This window comes from Ursus arctos, unplaced genomic scaffold (genome assembly GCF_023065955.2).
Source record: "Ursus arctos isolate Adak ecotype North America unplaced genomic scaffold, UrsArc2.0 scaffold_13, whole genome shotgun sequence".
Taxonomy (NCBI): Eukaryota; Metazoa; Chordata; class Mammalia; order Carnivora; family Ursidae; genus Ursus; species Ursus arctos.
The window spans coordinates 66,555,860-66,579,305 of NW_026622797.1; the positions used below are offsets into that span (position 1 = coordinate 66,555,860).

The 23,446-nt window shown below is 42.3% G+C and overlaps 1 protein-coding gene across 4 annotated transcripts in view; it reads left to right on the forward strand.

Moving 5' to 3' along the window:
* BACH2 (BTB domain and CNC homolog 2) overlaps positions 1 to 23,446 on the forward strand; it is a 348,609-nt gene that overhangs the window by 83,208 nt on the left and 241,955 nt on the right. For 3 of the 4 annotated variants that reach the window (XM_057311189.1, XM_057311190.1, XM_044388879.3), the window contains one exon: positions 10,103 to 10,215. In XM_057311189.1, the coding sequence (XP_057167172.1) occupies positions 10,103 to 10,215 (113 nt within the window). The remainder of the gene's footprint in view (positions 1 to 10,102; positions 10,216 to 23,446) is intronic. The other variant, XM_044388880.3, reaches the window with a different exon arrangement.

Genomic DNA, 23,446 nt, shown 5'->3' on the forward strand with positions numbered 1-23,446 from the left:
ATTCCATTAAAAAATTGTCTTCTGCTCATTCATGAATTTCTTTTTCTTTTCCAAATGTGCTTACATGCATTAGCTGTGCTTGGAAGCAGATTTTTCCTTCTTTTGCTGGACTAAAAGATAGTTCAAGAGAGAATAACAACTGGGTTATCTAACCAATGTAGTGAGAGTATACTATGAAGGGGAAAGGGAATACTTTGATACAGGTTCAGAACATTAAAAATGGGAAGAATTTCAAAATATGCACCATGATTGCTTTCATTGTGACGCATTTCTGCAATTCTGCGTTTACTTAGAGCCCTACTACGCACTGTTTTCCTCAGTCTCCCTGGAATGTAGGTCAGCATCACCATGGTTTCTCACACTTGTTGATATTGTAGAAGTTGAAACATTTTGCCATTTTTTCCAGAATAGATATACTCAGATTATATATATGGTTTTAGTAATCATAGAACTTAGCTCATAAGTTCCTTCTATGAATATTCACCACTCAGTTATGATAGTAAGCACTCAGATCACACCGTTACCTAGAATAATACAGCACTCACAATGGTCTAGTCTAATATCGAAGCCGTTCCACTATTTTCCAGGTAGTTCTAATGATCTCACTCCGCATAGGTAAAAGGTAGTTTTCATTTATTTTACCCGAAGAGAGAAATGCTAAATTTTTGTAGTTGTTAGTTGTGCACGTTCTGGCTGTAGGATATCAACATTAGTGTTATGTGAGTAAGAGTTGTCATTGTTTTGGATGACCCTGGCTGCTTACCTGTGTTAGAAATCACAGCATCTACGGTGAAGACCTAAAAATATAGCAATGATTAGATTTTCCTGAAGACTCTGCATGAGCTCTATAATGGTCTTGAGATTTAAAAAAAGCATATTTATCACAGAAATTTAGTTAACATCTTATAACTAAACATGGATGTATGTTTCTTAGCTAAATGTAGTCACTATAAACATCTATATGATCTGCGATTTTGTTTTTATTTTGAAATGGAAGCTTTTTTGTTTACAAGTTCATTAAAAACTGAAAACTGTTTCTGTAACGAAAAAAAAAAAAGATTTGTCCTTCTTTTAAGCCTATCCACATCCTTGAGTGTTCCCTCTACATCCGGGTTTCTCAGTCTCGGCACTGTTGACATTTTGGACTAAATAATTCTTTTTTTTTTTTTTTTAAGATTTTATTTATTTATTTGACAGAGATAGAGACAGCCAGCGAGAGAGGGAACACAAGCAGGGGGAGTGGGAGAGGAAGAAGCAGGCTCACAGCAGAGGAGCCTGATGTGGGGCTTGATCCCATAACGCCGGGATAACGCCCTGAGCTGAAGGCAGACGTTTAACCGCTGTGCCACCCAGGGGCCCCTGGACTAAATAATTCTTTATTATGGGGGCTGGTTTGTGCATGGTAGGATATTTAGCAGCATCCCTGGCCTCTACCCACTAGATGCCAGTAGCAGTCTCCCCCAGTCATGACAAAAAAAAAAAAAAAATCAAAACTTCCCATGCATCGCAAATGTCCCCTGGGGGGCAAAGTCACCCTGGCTCAGAACCACTGCTGTATTCTTATTCTGGTTTCGAAGTTCGCTCTTTACCTCATGAGCTGGGCACTCAGTTCCTTCTGAGATTGAATTCAAGGGTAGAAAGTAACATTTTCCCTCCTGCCATTTATCCCAAAAGTGGGAACCCCAAGTTAAGTAAAGTTTTCCAAGGCTCAAGCAAGGGTATTTTGGGGGAAGCCTTTTTCCTCCCAGAAGACCTGGAGTTCTGTCACACAGAGCAGTCTCTTTCTCAGGATGCTGGCCTTAGCAGGTGGAACCCTTCAAGGCCACACAGCGACTTTCCCAGAGCCCTTCAAGAGGAAGTGGCCCCACCGACTGAGCTTGGGGATGTTGACACAAGAAGAAAGGGAACTTCTCTGCAGGGACCGGAGCAGAGAGCCTAGGCCACAAGTTCAGTGGCTCTCTGCAGGCTCTCCGCCTTCATATCCAGCCCCAGAAAGAGGGAAAGGCAGCGACAAGAGTTCTTTCTCTGGAGCAAAGCAGACATCCTCCCATCCCAAAGGCTGCGGTCTCGGAAGCTGGAACTCTCGTTAAACAAGGAATGCGGAGCTCTCCACAGGCTAAGGCAGGCATAAATTTCCTCTGTTTGTTTTGCGAGGACTAGTGTCGACTGCTGTAATGAGATCAGAGGATACCCCAGGGACGAGGCCTCCAGGTCGGCTGCTGGAGCCGTTTTCTGTGGCTGTTCTCTTGGCTGCTGTTGAGGAACGCCGTGGCTCCAGAGACCTCGCTTATGATGTGGGGAGGTGGTTGTGCCCTTGTTTCATTTCTTGCCGTCTTGCCTCTCCGAGGCTCCCAGAACGTCCGCATGCAGTCATGCAGTGCTAACTTATGGGACAGCTCATGGAAGGCAGATGCCTGTCCTCAGAACGGAGGACAGACCTGCTTGTGTGCGGAAAGTGCAGTGTTGTCCAGGGAGGTGGCTGCTTCCTTGGGAAAGTGCCTGATGCTGATGCTGGCTGCGGGCTCCTCTCCCAGCGCTCGGCGGCCGTGCGCCCTTCCTCACCCAGCGTCGTCCCTCTGCTGTAGGAGAAGTTAGGGTGCGAGTCGCAACAACGTAGCGCGTGCTACAAAGAACAGATTTCTGGCTCTAGCCTGAGTTACAGCCAAATGGCCATCTACGGGACCCTAAATGTGGCAGAATTGAGTTTAGGGCACCCCAAACCGGATAATTTCGGCAGAATAGTATAGACTGAGCTGGTGCAGCCTGACCCACTTCTAGCCCCCCATGCCGACCCCACCCACCAGAACAATCCTTAGGTATGTTGGGTGAAATAGAAAATAGGGAGAACTTACACGGGAAATCGCCATGTGCCAGAAGACATTCATGCCGCAGGCCTGGGAGTGATTCAGACCTGGCTGCGGGCTGTGATGGTTCTACTCCCGAGGGAACTGTTTGCCAAAAGACCCAAGTAGAATTCCCCCTAGAGTCCGTGTTGGGCTTTGAGTGTGCGCGTTTGGGGTACAGTGACGGGAGATGGAAACCCAGGGTTACGTTGCTTGAAGAGCTGTAGGGTCTGCAGATCCGCTCCCTGCATAGTGCAGGAGCTTCTGTTGCTTTGATGTAGACCTAAGCTGGTTTGAGAGCATTGAAAGCTGTAGGGCTCTGGTAGAGGCAAACACTGGATCCTTCTGGAAAGATTAACCACCCGGGAGGTGGTCCACCCTCACAGAGAACAAGCCACACTAAGGATAAGCTGATATTGGGAAGTACAGAGTTAGAGCTTCCGGAAAGCAGAGATGAACAAACAGTGAATCCCTGAGACTGCTTTCGACAAGGGGCCATCCTGCCAAACTGAGCTTTCTGAGGACTCATGACAGTCCCCTCCCAGAGGAACAGGGCAGGATACCCAGCCTGGCTTACTAAGCAGATGAGCTTCCGTTGTAAGCACTGGCCCCCAGTAGGGCAGTCATCCCTCATTATACTTGTCTTCAAGGTGTTCTTGAGAATATTTAAATGCCTTCCTTGGAAACCTTTTATCGGAGAAATAGCCGGTCCCCTTGAGCTTCTGTAAAGAGATACCTTTCTAGCAATTTCCCTTGTCATTGTTTCCTTTTCAGTGGGTCATTCTGAAGTAACCCACTAACTAGGCTTTCTGTTAAATTATTTTAGCTTCTCGGCAAATCACAGGAAATGTGTTTGCCTGAATTGTTAAGCAAACCCCTCTAGGGAGAAGGAAGCTGGGATTGTTTGAAGGTCTCTGGGATTCTTTTAGAGTAAAATCAGAGAAGCCTGGAGGTAGTCAGGCATGGTTGGTAAACCGTCTTAGATGAATACAAGTTAGCCTTCTCAACCATAGTGGTCAAATGGATAGGGGATTGCCTGGGTCTCTGGGCAGCCACCAAGTACAAGGTGCCAGCCCGTTTGATCTTAGCGAGACAGCTCTTGCAGAGGGTTGACGTCCTGGTGTATTGCACATGGCCTGGGGGTGGGGGCGAGAGAAAGTGCACACACATGCAAACTCTCTGGTGTCTCTTCTCAGAGTGACACTAATCCCATCATGAGGGCTCCACCCTCATGACCTCATCTAAACCTAATTACCTCCCCGAAGCCCTGCCTCTTAATACCAACACACCGGGAATTAGGCAATATATGAATTTGTGGGCGGTGGGGGGATAAACATGCTGTCCATAATAACATTATATAACAACATTATAATTAAATTTTGCATATATTGGAAGCCTACTGTGTGTAGGGTGGTGGGACAGGTGTGGCTGTTTGGGGATAAAACAGAGAAGATGTCTTCCCGTGGAATACTTAGAAACCAGTAGGGTGGTTGAGAGGTAAACCCCTATGTGCGATTAAGCAGAATAGTGATGGGAAACGGGGGAGGGGAAGGACCTCCCCTCTTTTTAACACCATGTATTAAATACTTTCTTCATATTATTCCATTTCATCTTCAAAACAGTCTTAGGACATGCAAAGAATTTGCCCCAGTTTCATGGATGAAGGAGTGAAGACTCTGGGAGGATTAATAAGGAGTGAAGACTCTCGGAGGGTTAATAACTTGCTGAAATCACATGCGAGAAGGCAGAGGTGATACTCAGATGGAGTGAGTTGGCTCCCGAGTCCCGCTTTGCCCACTCTCCTGGAGGGCTTGCTGTGCCCCAGGAAGCCACAGCAGTATAACCCTGGAGGGGTCAGGAGACAGACTGGGAGCCTCCAGCCTTGGAGATTTAAAGAAACAATCCCCGGACTTACACAAAAAGTGTAAGCTAGAGATACAAACCTGCAGATCAAATCCAACCCCTATGGGATTTCCAAAATGCTAACACGTATTGCCAACATTACACAAGCACAGGATTTTAGATAATCTCTCCATTTTCTGGCTCTCTTGACTATCAGCAGCTCTGGGAACATGTGCCTTGTTCCTACTTTTCTGGAGTTGAGTAGCAGACTCTGCAGGCCTCCCTACTCCTCATTGTCTTCTCTGGCCTGACTGTTCCTTCATCTTACTCTTTCTTGGCTCCTGTGGTCATCTGAATCTGTGTCCCCTGGTTTGCACAGTCACCCAGGCAAGAGGAATAGGCTGTGCCAGGTAACCCCTTGGGATTTTCATGTCCTGCCTTTAATTAAGATATTCCTAAATTACCGAGGGACTGAAAATGACCCTTTATAGAGTGACAGCCCTGCCTCTAAACACTAGATATCCTTACGTATGGTTTCATGAAGTGGAGGAAACCCTTACCACGTGTGCGGAGCAGTCCTCTGAAAGTGTCGGACACGCTATCGCGTGGCGTTCTTCCTGCACCTCTTCTGGCTCTCAGGGCAGTGTTTTCGTGCTACCAGCAGTGCCTCTCTTCTTTATCATTTATAATCCTCTCATTTCTTCTTCCTTATCACCACTTCTTGTTGAACCATTGGTCACATGCTAGTTGAAATTTCAGAATGTTCATTATCAAATTGTGTAACCTATCCTTGGGGAGGAAGGCCCCTCATGATGCTTGGTGGGAAGATGCTGTCATCCTTCTAACTTGGCTTGTTTGTTTTGCATGATGTCCTGGGAGGCAGGGCATGGGGGCAAGGCAGAATGGCAAACGTCGTTCCGTCTCTTGGGGCAAAACCATGTTATGGCATGTTTGCTGCCTAAATGTGAGGGTGGCAAGGACACCAGGGTCCTGAAGAACCAGAGACATGTTTGCTGTGACTTTGAGGATGGAGAGGGGCCTGCGGGGACCTGCTCAGGGAGCTCTGCTTGGATTCCTCTGCTGCTGCTTCAGAAAGGCAGGAGCCAGCCATGCGGGAGGTCTGTGTGCATTTGGGGAGGGGGACAGGGGTCCGTTTGTTGCTTTACCTTTGGATCCTTGAATCCTGGCACCAGCCTCCTATTGTGGAAGAGAAGGACTGGACTGTCTGTGATAAAATGGTCTTAAATTTATCCAGTCTTATATAAGGATTCCAACCAAATGAAGGTTGTCAAGGTTTTACTCCAGAGACATGTAAATTATTCCAACTCATAAAAACAGGGGTAAGAGAGTATTAGGGATATACCTCTCATCTGTTTGTCTGTTTTCCCAAGCTCCTAAGCCCTAGATTTAGAGAATTTCCTCTAGACTTTTGTCATCTTGCCTTTCCCTTTTCTCTCCAAACCCTGTTTGTCTCTTTATGACTTAGCTTAATCCTTCCTCGCAAGTTCTTGGGTCCACATGCTTGAGCCCTCTACCTGTCTAGGCTGCTGGATTTGGTGGTAGGAGGGAAGGAACCAAAGGCCATTCCACAGACTGACATCAGGGTACATTATATCTAAAAGACAGCAAGACCATTATTCTTATGAATGACCTGCTTGCTCCTATGGGTCTGTTTCCCATAGGAGTGCCTGAGCAGCCCAGCTTTGCATTATATGACAAAAGCCTTCCAGAATGAACCTCTTGGAAGGGGATGGGGGAGTTGGAGTGGGGAGAAAAGCCCAGCTCATCATACTCCATTCTATATTGGCAGTATTAGTTGCATTTTCAAGGGCCAAGAAATAGCACTACACACACACACACACACACACACACACACACACACACACACCATTGACATGTTTAAGAGTGTCAAGAGTAAGAATAAATACTCTAAAGAGTACTCTCGTTAGAGTAAGGAGACTAAAGTTGGCTTATTCTGTTCTCACTATACCTCTATACCACATTATCAGTGACGCGGGGAAAACAGATTTTTCTCTGTGGTAGGTGGAGGCTGATGGTAAATAAACAGTGGAGAAACAGGTAAGCCCAGTCTTAACTTTACTCCAGCTCCACTTGCTGACATCCAGAGAAGCCGTAGGAAGTGGTGTTGTCACCAGGAGCCTGAGTCTCTCCGTGTCTCTTCTGTTAGTGAGGACCTGGCTGGTGAGGGGTAGTTGTCTACCTCACTGAACCTGTCTCTAGGTGTCTTTGTTTGCTTATCTGCCCTTTCATTTCTTCTCTCTTTGTAGCCTTCACCTTTTCTGTTCATTCTCTCTTTGATCTCTTCTTGCCCTGTCTCTACTTTTCTGCTTACTCACACTTCTACCCACCTGGAACGATGAATTACATTTCATTAACCTTTCCAAAGCCTAAGGTTGACCACAGGCTTTGTTGCCCATCGAGCCAACTCTGTTAGGATCAACTGAGTGGAAGTTACACGTTAGCTTCTGGGATTGACTTTCTCCAGGCACCCTTTGAAGGTATCTGTACTTGCCTTTTGTTTAGTATCAGAGGAATCCAACTTTGTGAACGAGTACAAAGAAACATTGAAAAATAGAATAAAGAAGAAAACTCCCTTAATTCCACCATGGTAACGCATGTATCTTTTCCCCTAATGCTTTATATTTAAGATGCAATCTCCTTTTTTAAGCTGTGGATTTCTGTAAGCTTCTAAATGGAATTGGCTGCAAAACAACCAGGTTCTCTCTGTTTCAAAGGAGATTTAAAGTACTTGGTAGAACAAGGCCAGTCTTTCTGGTTGCTGGCCAGAAGTGAACTGACCCAGTTTCTAAAACTGTCATCTGTTTGCTGAGGTGTTTTCGGTTAATGATGGTGTGTGTGTGTGTGTGTGTGTGTGTGTGTGTGTGTGTGTTATTAGGAGAGGTATTTTATTTGTAGGCTTTGTACGTATTTTAATTCTGTAGTATCTTGAAATGAAGCTACTTGAAGCCCAGGGTCTACTGCCTATGACGACATAACTAAGAAGAATTCTTTTACTGCTTTGAATCTGGTTTCCTGATTTAAAAAAGTACCACTCAGATCAACAACAGTACTGAGAGTATTCATATAAAAGTGCATTGTGCAGTTTTGAGCACTATGCAACTGTAAGATATTCTTAACAATATTTTTCTAAAAGATTTACAATCCTGAACATTAAAAGATGTTCCTTTTTTTAAAAAGCCCAAAGGCAGACTGCAATGATTATCAACATTGTGTTTCAGATAGTACGTTCAGAGTCCACATCATCCTAGGCCCTGTGAGAGCACAGAAAAAAATCAATTCATAGTATTTATTAAGAACTTTCTGTGTGACTAATATTTCCCTCAAAGAGTTTTTATTTTGACTACTTGAAAATAACGTAAGAACCTTTGGGGTGGCAGGGGGCACGGGGAGGATCCATAATGTCTCTAGTGCCGACTATATACCCAGTTCTGAGGGAAGGGGGACTGTGACATGATTGGAGCTGGGTGGAATTTCCTTGGGGAAATCATGTTCAAGAATCCTTGTCTGTTTATTATTATCTTCTTGTGCCCACCTTTCCTGTGTTGATACCAGTGTGTACATTTTAATGGAATTGTGACATCAGGCGTCTGTGCAAAGCATTTGGATAAGTTTCCCAGTAAAGTGCTGGGCTGTAGGCTTTAAGTGGATTGAATTACATATATTAAAAAGGAAACAGCATGTATGGAGGTCTACTTTGAAAGAGAAATATATTAGCATCTGCTTCTGGAATTCAAAGAGTAAAAGTTACATGATCATTTTCTTTCAGTCATTATAAGATTGGTTAGAATTAGATACTGAATTTTCTTGACTTTGAAGCCACAATTGATTACCCAGGCAAACAAGACATTGAGTACATCAAGTACCGAGGGGTATTTAGATGTATGTAGGCTACAAAGTCAGAATTCCAGGGTCTCTCCACGCTGTACATCATTCTTAAAATATGTTATTGCTATGACTGAATGTGGTATTTTCTTTGGAATCTATGTGTCTCAAATAGCCGGGGAGTGATTTGCAATTTCCTCTCCCTATCTTCTGATTTGTACAAGGAATTTAATAATATTATGTTCACAGAATAGTAATGTGTGGGGTAGGAGTTTATCTTTTGAAAATATAAATTGCAAAGTCATTTTCTTAATGGTGAAGGACGTTAATATGGGGACCATAGCCATGGACTTCTCTGTGTCCTCGACTTGGCAGACACGCCAGGGGCCTCTGGTCATTCCCCACTAGACAAAGGCTGATTGCTAAGCACTAAAGGTGATTATGATTAGTGGGATTATGTCTACTTTTTTCTTTTCCTATTGAACATTTTCTGTATCGTTATATTATTATTTAAAAGAATATATATTTTAAAGCACTGCAGTTCTGCTTAAACCTGTAATTCCAGTCTTTATGGAAAGGTTCAGATGTATAAATCCTTCCTAGATGCAACCAGAAAAAATAATACAGAAATAAGGTGATTACAAGGAACCTTACAATGTTTGGTTCTCCTCTCAAATTCACCCATAAACATCTTTCAGAGAAAAGACTACAGATCTAATTAAGTGGTTGAAGATATTTTCTTTATTTTTTCCTTAATATTTGACACATTAAGAACTCTGGAGCTGTACAAGCAACCATTTTACTCTGAAATGTCGTCCAAGTGAATCAAAAAGCCTTCCTAATAATCCGTCTGAGGGGATGTTGAGTCATCTGCTTCATCTGGCTCATGGAAAACTGACCCCCTGAATTCCCTTTAGATAGGAGCTCTGTGGAAGGTCCTATCTGTTAAGCCAGTGATGTAGTCAGTCTTCAACAAATGCCTGTCTCTTCCTTGTAGGCAGCAGGGAAGGCATTGAGATCTGGCACAAAGTAAATACAGCTCACATGCCAGATTCTTTCCCCTCCCAAGGAGGTCAAAGCCTGAGTGGGAAACTTAAATAACTGACCTCTCTGGCTTATTGATTACTATGTCCTCAGTACCCTGCACGTAAGACTGAGAAAATAGTTATTGAATGGATGTTCTTGTTCTGGTGTGTCGATAGCCACTCTGAGCATATGATATCCAGCTTTTCCTTGGCCACTGGCATGTCTAGTGTCTGTGACCTCAAGACTTCCAATTTGACTCTCTAGACCTGGACTGTCCAGTCGGGCAGCCACTAACCACATGGGTCTATTTACATTTAAATTTAATTAAAATTACATAAAATTTAAAATTCAGCCCTCAGCTGCACTAGCCACATCTCAAGTGATCAGTGGCACATGTGGCTAGTGGTTACCATATTGGACAGTACAGGCATGGAGCATTGCCATCATGCCAGAAAGTTCCACTGGACCCAGGACTGCTCTGTGTCTTCCTGAATGCCAGCTGATGGATTTCCTCTTCGTGTTTGCAGTGCAGCTGTCTGCTTCGGGAAGTGAGGTCTACAGCAACGAGGAGAATCTTCAAGAGCTGCCTCGCACTGTGACATGTCTGAGCCCTTGCTCCAGTCCCTGCAGCATGAACAAGGTAAGAGATACTTTTGGGAATCAGCCTTTGTGTCTTCTTTTTGATACCATGATTTTTCTGGGTACACAATGCCTTTCCATGGTGTGAGGAGGTTACTTCTCCTGCCGCAAGCATCCAGAGGCTGGAGAGTTGTGTGACCCCAGTGAGCAGTGTTTATAGACAGGGTCACAGGAGGAGGTGGTGGCCACACTGTGGTTGTAATAGTCTTCCAGATGTGTCACTGTGTTTGTCAGAGGCTTCTGAGCGGCTGAAGTATTGGTTGTTAATATAACTGCCTTGGCATAAATATTGGAAGATTGAGTCTCTGGAGCCAGACTACCTGGGTTTAAATATCAGCCCTTCCAGATGCTGGCTTTGATGACCTTGGGCAAGTGCCTTAACTTCTCTGTGCCTGTTTCCTCATCTGTAAACTGCTGATGATAACAGTCCCTACCTCTCAGGTTGTTAAAAGGATGAACGTGAGTTAATACGTGCTTAATATAGTACCTGTCTACATTATAAGCATTTGATAAATACTTGCTGTTGTTGTTTTGATGATGGGGACACTGCTGTCCCTTAGGCATTGCTGCAGGAGAATCAGAGGTGCATCTGCAACATTTCCCTTTATTACTTGATTGACTCAGCAAGTAGCAATTTATCACCAGGTGGGCACTCAGGGATGAACAATGAATGAGGCTTAGGTTTTGCCTGCAGCAGGTGACAGGCTTGGGGGTAGTGTGGCTAGTGTTTTAATGAGATATGTACCAGAAACTCTGGAAGCACAGAAGGAACCTCCAACTTTGGGAGATATGGAAAGGACTGTAGAGGAGGTGACATTTTGAGTCAGATCCTGAATGATAAATGGTCATTTCTTAGACGCAGAAGTAGGGCAGGGCATTCCAGGTAAACAGGCTATGTTTAGGCACAAAGCATACGAGAAAGTCTGGCATGTTTAGAGAACAAAGAACTTGGTACAGCAGGATATCTCAGACTCAACACTGCTAACATTTGGGGTAATTCTTTGTAGTGAGAGGCTGTCTTCCACGTTGAAGGATGTTCAGTAGCATCCCCTTTCCCCCACTTCAGTCCTGACAACCAAAAATCTTCTCCTCCCACATTGACCAGTGTCCCTTAGGGGAACAGAAATACCCCTGGCTGAGAATACCCCTGCACTGGGGGGAGATGGTAGGTATGATCCCAGAGAACGAGGTCAGGGTCCAATTCTTAAAGCCACTGAAGGATCTAATATAAGGGAGAGACATTTCCAGAGGCCTGCAAGAAGAGGTAAATTATCACATTAGCTATGGGTTGTGGTGGAGTTAGACAGTGCTTTGAGACAGTGTGGTCTTCAAAAGGTATGATGGAATCCCTAGGCTTTAAGAAAACCCATTTTGTTTGTTGAGGGTCTTTTACTAAGAACCCCTTTGCAATGGTGATTTTTCTGATGGCCATTTGTCTGGCCTTCTCAGGGTGGCTGTTTTACCCCACTGGAAGAGACCAGAAAATAATAAGCAATTGTTTTCTTAGAGATTTTCATTTGGCCAAGAGAAGGAAACCTCGTTCTGACCACCCTCCAGCCCCCACTCTCCCACCACCATTGGCTTAAATACTTATCTTTAAGCAGTCTTTGGGATGTGAGCTTTTGGAATACTGGAAAGTAGGTAGGTATTCCACCCCAAGGTCATGACTGGAGGGTGGGGAAGAGAGGAGATTCGTCGCTGTGGTCCTTGCAAGACTTGGCTTCTATTAGTTAGAGTTTGGTGTACCGGAGCGCGAAGACAACTCTTGGGAAATCTGATTGGCAGGCACAGTTTGCTATGACAGCCCTGCCCTAAGTTTCTCCAGGGCAACTCAAGACCTGATGTCATGGTTTGGCTCTTGATGCACAGCTGGGAACCAGACTCCGCAGACATTTCAAGTGTCTCAGTAGGTGTGTCCGTTGCTTGGGAAGTTATGTTCTGCCTAAGTGGCCCAATGAATGCTTTATTTTATGTTATTTTAATTTAAAGTAGTGATTAAGCATGATGTGTAACCTTCACAGGTCAGCATTTTTCTTATGGTTTTCTTGGCATAAGACAAAGACTAGATCACCCTCCGGGGAGGAAATAGATCTCAGCATAAATAAAACCAGACGATCATCTCATCGATTAGGATATGTAAGTTAGAATGTTGGAAATATTTTTGTAGGTGTGATTGATTATTTTTAAGATTTGTTCCTAGAAAGTTGGAGACTTTTGAATTGGGCACTTTCCACTTCCTTAGACATACACTGTCATAACTCTCCTTCCTTCCCAAACCCCAGCTAGCTTATGGGACACTTTAACTGGAGAGGTGTCAGGATGCAGGGTGGCACAGTATTCTAGGGTCCAGCGTGATTCCTGTGAAGCGACAGGGCGATTCTGGTTACAGTGAGGCATTGACATCTGTCTTTGGGGTTATTTAGAGATGATATCTCTAGAAAACGACCGGCATGACCCCCATGGCACGAGAGATTGACCATTTCACCAACTCAACCAGGCTAACCTCATAGTGAACTGCTGTCCACCAAGTAGGGGCTTCATTCCTCACATTCTCGAACCTCAATCTGTGGCAGAATTTGGGGACACCAGGCCTCAGACAGCTAGCACACTGGTGCATTCGTATATAAATGAGATCTCTACCGAGCGGATACCCTCACATTTATTCAACTTTTTAATATCATAAACAGGCTCAAATGGTTGTTCATTTGGGGCTTTATGTTCTCGTCTTACATGTTAAAGAAATTGTGGTGCACCGGTTTTCCCAGGGTACTCCTTCTCCCTGGCTCTCGATGGAGACCCATCTTTCCAGTTTTCATACTCCCTAGATCTTTTTGCAAGTGCTGACTTTCTGATCTTTATATCGATCCAAAACTTTATAATCAGGATTTAACTTTAAATTTTGTCAAAAATTTTTATCCTCTCTACTTTGTCAGGCGAGATCGTTAATGTGTATAAAGATAGATTATATAACACAAATTGTTGCTAGTAAGAAGGGTTAATGTTTTACATTTGTGTTATCTATCTATTATCATGCTGTAAAGAAAGGATTTTCGTGTTACTTAAAAATCATAGCCAAATGGGAGGCAGGTTGGACAGGATGGGATTTTGTAGAGCCCAGTTGGGTAGGATGACGTATGTCCAGGACACACCATCTTGCAAGCTCACAGAGCCACACTCCCAGGAACAGTGTTCTGCTCTTGGAAGCTCTCTCTTCCTAGCAGCCACCTTGGAATTACGATTTTAAACTCTTTCCCTTCATGATCATCATTTTCATGAAGGCATATCACATGCTGTTGTCTGCCTTGAATTTATGAGGGCACTCCATCTGATTGAAAAATAATCAATTTTCCCGTTATTATACAGAGTGCTCCCCTCCCCCCACAGTGAAAAGGAACCTTCTTGAGAATTGTTTCTTCCTTCTTATGTTCAAATAAAGCCAGATCTGATTGCTGTTGCTTTGGACAAATGCCATAGCATCAAACGAAGTAGGGCTGAATGTCTTATCTCTCTTGGTGGGTGGATGCTACTGTTTTGCTTAATATCTACCTAGCAGGATTTTTTCTCTGAATATTTTACTGTGCCAGGTTTGAGGTAGTTTCACCTTTACACTCAGATCGATATCTCTACAGTCAACTAAAGAGTAAAACTGAAATTAAGTTTCTGCCTTCATTTCGAGTTTTTCTTACTTGGCCCCTGCTTAATACGAAGCAGTGAAGTTCAGAGCTCGTTACCCTTGGCTCTCCACCTAGCATACACATGACTCTACTTGATTAAACATCAGCTCCTCCAACACACACTTGTCAAGCACGGACTGTGTACCACGCACGGTGCTTGTAGGACATCAGCGAACAGAATAAAGGTCTCTGCCATCCAAAGCTTCTATTCTGGCCAAGGTAAGGAGAGTCATCTTACTTCAGAGGTTTCATGTTTAAACATACACCTAACATTAAAACTTCTGCCGTTTTAAACTTCTTTCACTTGAAGAGCAAGTTGAGAGAGCCACTAGATGCAAGGTAGGGAACTGGCGAGTAACAAACATAGATCTCTCTCTTCCCCTCTCTAGGACCCTCTTGGAGGTTTCACCAAATGACGCATCTATATTCAAGGAGTCTCCACTCTCGTTTTTCTGCAGCCATGGCCAGGTCCCCCTTGTGGCAGACTTGGAAGAAATATTGCACACATCAAAAACTAGGGACATGAAAGAAAACGCAAATAAAAGTTAAATGATCTTGGAATAAGGCAGGCCTTATTAATGTCCAGTGACAGAAATTATAAAGGAACCTCAAAATTTCTTTCCACCGAAAGGCGTTCTGACCTACCCTAAAAACAAAAGACACACCAGGACGGTATTTCCAGCATGCATGACAGGGAGTTCACTTAGCTAATTTAGTAAGAGTTCTTAACAAATTAATAAGATAAAGATGATTACTCTAATAGAAAAGGGGCAAAGAACAGAAAGATAAAACCAATAAAGGAAGAAATATAATCAGTAAATGACATATAAGAAAATGTTCAACCTCAACAGTTATCAAGGAAATGCGAATTAAAACAATGAGGTGGCAATTTCTACCTATACGATTGATGAGGATTTGTGAAGTGGACTTGGTGAAGGTAGGAAAGGGACTGTCAGGCTCTCTCAGACACAGTGGAGGAACACATTTCTCAAGGGAATTTAAACAATGTGTATCAAAGCCTCAAAAATACACACACCTTTTGACTCAGAAATTCCATTTCTAGAACAGTTACTCAAAGACAGTTGCCATGGATGTGTATAAAAATTAAGCCAAGGTGTTCATCGTATATTATGATAATAGTAATTTTTAGAAGGTAACAATTGTGGTATACAGTCATACAATAAAAATACCAGGGAGGGATGGAGGAATATTTAATGACATAAAAAGGTGTTTTAAATAAATTGTACAGTTTGATCATTATTTCCTTTTTCAAAAAACATACATGTCTGCACATACACATCAAAATGTTAAGAGCATTATCCTTTTTTTTTGCTTGCATGTTCCAAATTTCTTTAGCAATGTACATTCTTTCATACTAAAAATAATATATAAAAAAGACATCAGGTTATATTTAAGATACAAACTTTACTCTATTTTTAGGTATATATGATAGGATGTTGCCCAGAATGTTAGCAGTGGTTTTTTCAGAGGGCAGGTACATGTTATGTATTTGTTCCTTATTTTAAAAAATACTTTTCTGTATTTTCAACTTTCCTGCAATAAGTATTTGTATATTCAGAGGGCAGGTACATGTTATGTATTTGTTCCTTATTTTAAAAAATACTTTTCTGTATTTTCAACTTTCCTGCAATAAGTATTTGTATATGTGATTAACAATCAGGAAAAAAACCAAGTATTTGAAAATGAACAGCTCTTCAGCTGTTTTGCATTTGAGATACGACTGGATGGAGATATTTAGTGGACAGATAGAAAAAGAGAGCCCTTGGTCAAATCAGAGATTTAAACCTGAGAGTGATTCTATGTGACATATTACCAGGAAGGAGCTTTTATTTATTTATTTATTTTTATTTTTTTATTATTTTTTTAAAGATTTTCTTTATTTATTCGACAGAGATAGAGACAGCCAGCGAGAGAGGGAACACAAGCAGGGGGAGTGGGAGAGGAAGAAGCAGGCTCATAGCAGAGGAGCCTGATGTGGGGCTCGATCCCATAACGCCGGGATCACACCCTGAGCCGAAGGCAGACGCTTAACCGCTGTGCCACCCAGGCGCCCCAGGAAGGAGCTTTTTAGTGTGCTAATTGTTTGGGGGCAGTAGTAAGTAGATCAACACTCTAGAAAAAGATACTGCCCCCTTGATTCAGTGACTCAAAACTTTTAAATGGAATTACATCCTCTTACTGAGTAGGTGTCATTTCTTCATCCAGCTGTTCAAAAGACTTTGCTGATGTATACAAGTTTAGACCAGTGCTTCTCGAACTATGGTTTGGGAACTCCTGGGGAACCCATTCACAGGCTACCTGCAAGGTCAAAACTACTTTCGTAATAATGTTAAGACTTTTTTTTTTTTTTTTTTTTGCCTTTTCCACTCTGTTGAATATATGGTATAGTTTTTCAAGAGACTACATGGCATCCAGTGACATTCATCCAAAATGCCTCAGTTTTAATTTTTAAGATGGCAAACATTGGTAGAAATAATTGATGTAAATAAAAGCTCTTTAAAGTATGCAGTAATTTTTGGGCATGTCCTGAGATAGGAGTTTGAGAAGCAGGGAGCTAGAGTGTGCCTATGTCCTATGTTTGGCAGTCCTTACTCTAAGAAGAAGCTGGACCCATGGCTCAGAGCAGTGAGTGTCCTGGACGTTGTAACACATCTGTTCTCACCTTCTACATCTTTAAGGAGAAACTGCACTTAGACCTTATTTTTAAAAAGCAAAACAAAACCATTTTATAGAGTTTGTGAGATTAAGGGGAACATTGTTGGCACAAGGCCAGTGTAACCCCTGTGTGACATGTAAGTCAAATTCTGCTAAATGTGGGGTGTACAGAAATGGCAAAACTGGACCTCCATTCTCTTCCATGTTCATCACACTGGGAAATTCAGTGAATTTTTAGGAAGAAAACAAGAATATAATTCCCTTCTGAGAGGTACGAGAGTACAAACTTAAAATAAATGTAATGTAGTAGATGGTCGACCTGATACAAAGTAGGGAGAAGACAAATTTAAAAGAATTAACGGAGTATGTTTATGCTTAGTTGTCTTTAAAATGTTTGCACGAGGGGGTGCCTAGGTGGCTCAGTCGGTTAAGCATCTGCCTTCGGCTCAGGTCATGATCCTGGAGTCCCAGGATTGAGCCCCGCATCAGGCTCCCTGCTTAGCGGGGAGTCCGCTTCTCCCTCTGACCCTCACTTCACTTGTGCTTACTCTCTCTCACTCTGTCCCTCAAATAAATAAAAAAATTATTTAAAAAAATGAAATATATGCACGTATACAACTTGTTTGTGCTAGTAAATACAGATAAAACATACAGGCTATTTGAGAAATGCTTCCTACTTTATGTGGAATTATCTCTTGATAATTTCTAGTCCTTTCTGCCATGGAAGCAACATCAGTGCTTTTATTTCAGTACCAAGGCCTCTCCTCCTTTCTGCTTCACAGAAACACAGTTCAGTTGGTGTCTTGGGTGCACAGCTCAGCTCTGAATCTCAGAGGAGCTCATGGTGGAGCAGTGGTAGGTGCCTACTTCTCTGACAAGCGGTCTTCATGGTCCAGGGTGTAAGTGGAAAGTCTGAACCTTTCTGTCCCAAGAAGTGGAGCATCAGATGAATAACGCGCTGGTGCACCTGGAAGCCCGCGCCCGCCCTCAGACCGCGCGCACCCACGGCAGGATTCATGTGCATGTGGCAGGGCCTTGACTTGAGGGTGGAGGTTGCCAGGGGCCTGACTTAACAGCTCCCAATCATGTCAGAAAAGATGAAGCAGAATCTGAACGGGTAGGAGGCAAATTAAGGCTTTGGAGTAGAAAGGCTGGACTTTTGGGTTAAGACCATAATGGCCCCACCGCAGGAGAAGAGATATGTTTTGACATGACGGTAATATAATTTCAAGTCTGAGAGGCCTTGTTTTGAATCATGATAAGCCCTTTGAAATGTGGCCACAGCCACTGACCATAAAATAGGTTTCACTTGAAGGAAAGAGGACATTCAGTTTCACCTTGGTTTTTTCAGCGGCACTTCACACGCATTGTGATTGTTGGTTTTGGAATCTTGTTCGTCCTTATTTCTTGCAGATTTAAAGAATAGCGCCTAGGATTTTTTTTGATTCGAACAAGTTCTGCTTTTTTTTTTTTTCTTTTGACAAACTGTCCCATGCCAGCCTTCATGTGGAGCTTTAATTAAATGTTGACTGAACTGGTGGGTTCTCGTCTGCATCACCATGTCTGCATCACTAAGCCCGCACAAGCCCACGGCATAATTAGACAGGTCCTTTGGGCACGTGATGTGTGCTGCGACCTCTTTCTTTGATGCTGGTGGTGGCCGGGTCCCTGTAACAAAGAGGCCAGTGGATTCTGGCCTTTGTGAATCATGCGGAGGAATGCTTCTGTCTTCCAAGTCCTCAACCCTGCCCTTTTTCTCACAATTAGTAGCCCTTAATGGGTACAATTAGGTTACATCCTATTTAGTTAATTGGTGATTGGAAACATGACTATTTAAGTACTTAATCTGTGGCTTGTTCATCTTTACAATATTAACAAACAACTCAATTTGCCCAATTTTGCGAACATATTATCTCAAACGATGGTATTGCTGCATATAAGGGAAATGCATAACTGAGAGATTACTCCCAACCCAGCGTATTCATTTGAGTACCTAATACTTTGAATTGCCCCTTTCCCCGTCCTTTTCTTGTGGTACAGTGGTCTTCTAGCATGTAGCTCTTTGCTAGTATTTCTTCCAGCTGCCTTTTATCTTTTGTCTCTGTAAAATAATCCTAACATTGTTTTCTGTAAGATGTTTTCGGAGAGCATTATACTTTTGAATATATCTGCATTGTTGGCTTTATTCTTTTTTTTTTTTAAGATTTTATTTATTTATTTGAGAGAGCAAAAGAGAGAGAGTGCACACAGGGGGGGAGGGCAGAGGGGAACAGAGAGGGAAAGAATCCCAAGCAGACTCCACGCTGAGCACAGAGCCCCTAATCGGGGCTTGACCCCACAACCCTGAGATCATGACCATCTTGGTTTGAGCCAAAACCAAGAATGGATGCTCAGCTGACTGAGCCACCCAGGCACCTGATTTGCTTCATTCTTAAAAACTTCATACTGTGTGATGACATTAATAAATGTACTAGAGGAGGGGAGACGCAGTATGTAAAACTACATAACTTCAGATAATCCTCAGTCCATGTTCAGAAGACAGATTTCTAGGCTTTCATAAATGACAATGTTTAGGTTTAAACGAATACATTTAGATTTTATTAATCACAGCTTATATCTTCTTCTAGTTTATTTATTTGATTTTCTTTTTCTTTTCTTTTTTTCTTTTTTCTTTCTTTTTTTTTTTTTTTTGTGGAATAGTTTCGTAACTTCTTACCACCCTCAGATTTTAATACAGTGGCATTATCCTGAGAGGTTAGTCTCAATTAGATATAAGTATAAGCAATTAATTAAGATAACCAACCCTAGCCAGAGAGGCAAAATGTCATCACATGTCACAGTGATCCAGGAGCACCTATTAATTAGAACATTGGGGTAGCAATGAGTTTTGGAGGAAAACAAAGATTGGTTGAAATTAGCAATATCTGCATCTCTTGTTTTTTCTTAAATCCAACCCATAAACAATTTGTTGTGACTGCTCTAGGCTGGGATTATGGCATTTTTGGATGGGGTCTGATTATAGCTAAAAATAGACATGTGTATTAAAGAGCAAAAGAGGAATAATAACAATTGAAATTTTGTGAAAGACTGATGCTGTTTCATTGTAATAATTTCCCCAAAGGCACATTAGTAATGCTGCTAAATACAGACTTTAATAGACTTTAATAGTGTGTACTTCAGAGGCCTGATACACAAAGGAATAATGTATAAAACATTCATTATGGAAAATTGCTACCTTTTTTATTTAATAAGAAATCTGTTGAAACAAAACTATTGCACTGCCTATGGCATTATGTTCCTGGGTGTTAGCAGGCTAAGAATAGCTGCTACCATCTTCTACATGTTTCTCCTTACCTATTCTAATCAAGTTGCAAGCCTATTTACTTATTTGTTCCATGAATGAAAATGGGGGTTAAAAAAAGTATTCGTTTCGGATGGACTCTTGTCCCATTACCTATGTAATCTCAGGCAAGCGCCTTAACATCAAACTCCCTTTCTTCATTTGCACACTGGGGATCGTTCTACTTACCCGGGAAGGTCATGGTGGGAGAAGTTAAATGTGGACGCGGTGAAGGCTCCACATAATAGGCACTCAATAAATGCTTCCTATTATGATTACTTTCTACATCTGTTTCTCTTTATATTACTTGTTTCTATGGATGACAGTTGTGGGGGGGAGCAGGAAGGGGGCGAGAGTAAGGAAAAGCAATTAAAAAGAAGCCTCGGTAAGCAGCTCTGTCGCCAAGCCTTGCATTGGATTTCAATTTGATTTTAATGTGCTGCTGCTGAGAGCCATGCTGTTGAAAAAGAGAAAAGAGTAAGAAGCAGATGCTCTGGGAAGAACAGTGGGGCATTTATCTCTTTTAATGAGATAACATCATTAGAGTGACAAAGTGCAGTGAATCGATACTGGAAATGGACTGGTGCTGTCTTCCCAAAGTGCTCCGATTGTTATCCCTCACAGCCTTACAATCTGCTGAGTCACGAATTCTGACTTCTCTGTTATTGGAGCCACAGACTTTGATCTCGCAGAACAGATCCACACCTTAGTGATCTCCACAGGAGCAGGAAAACGGACTGATTGGATAAATGAGAAAAATTCAGGGCGATTGATAAGTTGCCCTGTAATCAAGGAACCTCAGAGAAAGGAGGTTGGGTTTCTTTTTTTCCTTTGGCTTTAAATGGCTGCACACCCTCTCGTCCCCTCCACCCGCTCTCCTTGCTCTCCGTCTGCTTCTTGGTGTAATGTCAGAAACACTAATCATGTCAGACTGTGACACTGACAGCCCTGACATTCACAACAAAGAGACAAGAAGGAGAGAGAGAAAGAGAGACCTCAGAGGGGGAAGGTGAGGAAAAGCATCAGGAGAAGTTATTTTTTCTTGCACATAAAATCTGTAGCTGCAAAACCACCAATGTTCTGGATATATATCACATCCAAGGAAAATTAAGGAAGGAGCGAGGTGAATTCTGATGGAGATAAAATTGGACTGGGAAGATTTTGTGCTACTATTTTTTCCCCTCTTAGATTTCAGTGTGTAGCCTACATTATAGTTACCGTGGCTATGATTTCTTCTCACCCAGAAAAAAAAAAAATGCTGTTAAAATATTTTTTTTCCCTTTCCCTACCCCAGTTTTTCTCTTTGAAACAAAGCAAAGTTAAGCACGGATCTTAGCAGGAAGCCTGTGCTCTCTAAGGTTTTCCATTGACCAGATTCCCATAGTTTAATCTGAACAATAGCTGCTTCAGGAAAGAAGTCATCTGTGAGAGATGTTTTCTGACCGTGACAAAGCTGACTTGGGGACTGTTCAGTGTCATCCCCCGGCTGCCTTGCCTTGGCCTCCCCAGCACCTGCCAGCTGCAGGAAATGCTTATGTTACTGCAATTTGGAGGGCTGACTATGGCCAGGTCTTCCAAACACCTTTGAGGTTTCTCCCTCCCTCAGGCACTTTCTCCATTTGGAATTGTTCTGGTGAGTGGTCGCAGGTCTCAGTCTTGGATCAGTCATGACCTGGAAACCTGCCGCCACATCTTATATGTGTTTGGAATCCAGATGCTGTGATCTAAATTGAGCTCTGAGCACAGGCTGAATCATCCTAGCTTTTCCGTAAACATGAGAACCCAGCTGCCAGCTCAGCTTTTGAGGTATTTTGAATTAAAACTCTATGTCTTAGCTAGGATATCCTTTTACTTTTTCATCACACCAGGAAAAGAACCATAATCGAAAACTGGAAAATGATGTATTGATTCCATGTTATTTACCTTATCGTGAAGGAAGTACATTTTTTGCCTGTATTTGAGAGCAGAAGCTGATGGTTACATTGTGACTTCTCTTCAGATTGATTACAAATAATATTGAGAACTTTGGAAAAAACTGAGACCTCATTTTACAATATTCTTATCCTTTGCACCCAAGTAAAACTTTATACACTTGGGCCACTTGGGAGAAATCCCTTCTGAATTTACAAAATTAAAAAAAAATTTTAACTGAATTATAACATAATTTAAACTATGTATAGCAACCTTGAGATTGTGACTTATTTAATATTCATCAGGAAATTCTACTTCTACTGGCAGAGGAGAGTAAATTTGTACCCTGGGGAGGATTTGGGGGAATTACCCCAAAATAATCTTCTTGTAAACTCACAATTTTTTTGAAGTTCTTTTTTATCCTAAAAATTTACATGGATTTTATATTCTCTGTGATGTGTCCATGGGTTTTTTGTTTTTTTTTCATGTAAAGTAACTTTAAAAATTACTTGCTGACTAAGTTACTTAGTTAAATATTATATCAGGTAATTTAGTCGTTATAATGAATAGGTCCTCAAAATCCAGTGGTTTGACACAATGAAAGTTTCCTTTCTTGCTACAGTATTGATCCAGTGTAGGTCTTTCTGGTCAGTGAATTGCTTTTATTCAGCAGTTATTCAGAAATCCTGAACTCAGGCTCCTTCTATCTTCTGACTTTACCATCACCTATATTAGGTTTCTAGGATGCTATCACAGTACTACAAACTGGGCACCTTAGATAACAGAAATTTATTGTCTCACAGCTGTGGAGGCTAGGAGTCCCAAGATCAAAGTTGAGCATGACTGGTTCTTTCCGAGGCTCAGTTGTCGAGGTCTCTCTTTTTGGCTTGCAGATGGCTGTGTTCTCCCTGTGTCCCTTCATATTGTCTTCCCTTTATTCCTGCTGTGTCCAAATTTCCCCTTTTTATAAGAACAGCAGTTACATTGAATTAGGGCTCACCCTATTCCAGTATGACCTCATCTTAACTAATGACATCTACAATGATCCTGTCTCTGCATTAAGGTCCGTTTCTGAGGTATTGATGGTTAGGACTTCCAACATATGAATGTGGGGTGGGGGACACACAGTTCAACCCATAACGTCGTCTTTTGAGGCTTTTGATTGTCTGCATCTGGCTGGTGGAAGAGAAAGAGCATAAAGAAGGAACATTTACTTCTTAATCACCATAGCCCTGAAGTGACCCAGCATCTTTTCTCTTCATATTCCATTGATGAGAACTAGTCGCGTGGCTCCACCTGAACGCCAGGGGCTTGGGAAATGTTGTCCCTGGAAGAGTAGTGACTATGCTACGTGTCTCCAGGCACATGTGTGCGCACACAAGCCAGCCCTTCTTTCTAGGAAAAGAGGTCCTCTGTGTCCCATTTCTTCCAGTGCTCCTCAGCATCCCCATCGTAGGGCACTGAAAGAGGTTTTGAGAGTATCCAAGTTTGAAAATTCCATTCTGCCAAGGCTAGGAATGCTTTTCAATTAATGGTCCAAGTATTTATATGTAAATAAGTGCCTAAGGCTTGCTGTTTTGTTTTCTTAAGAATCTAATCGATTCTCCAGGGAATTTTACTTACACCATTAA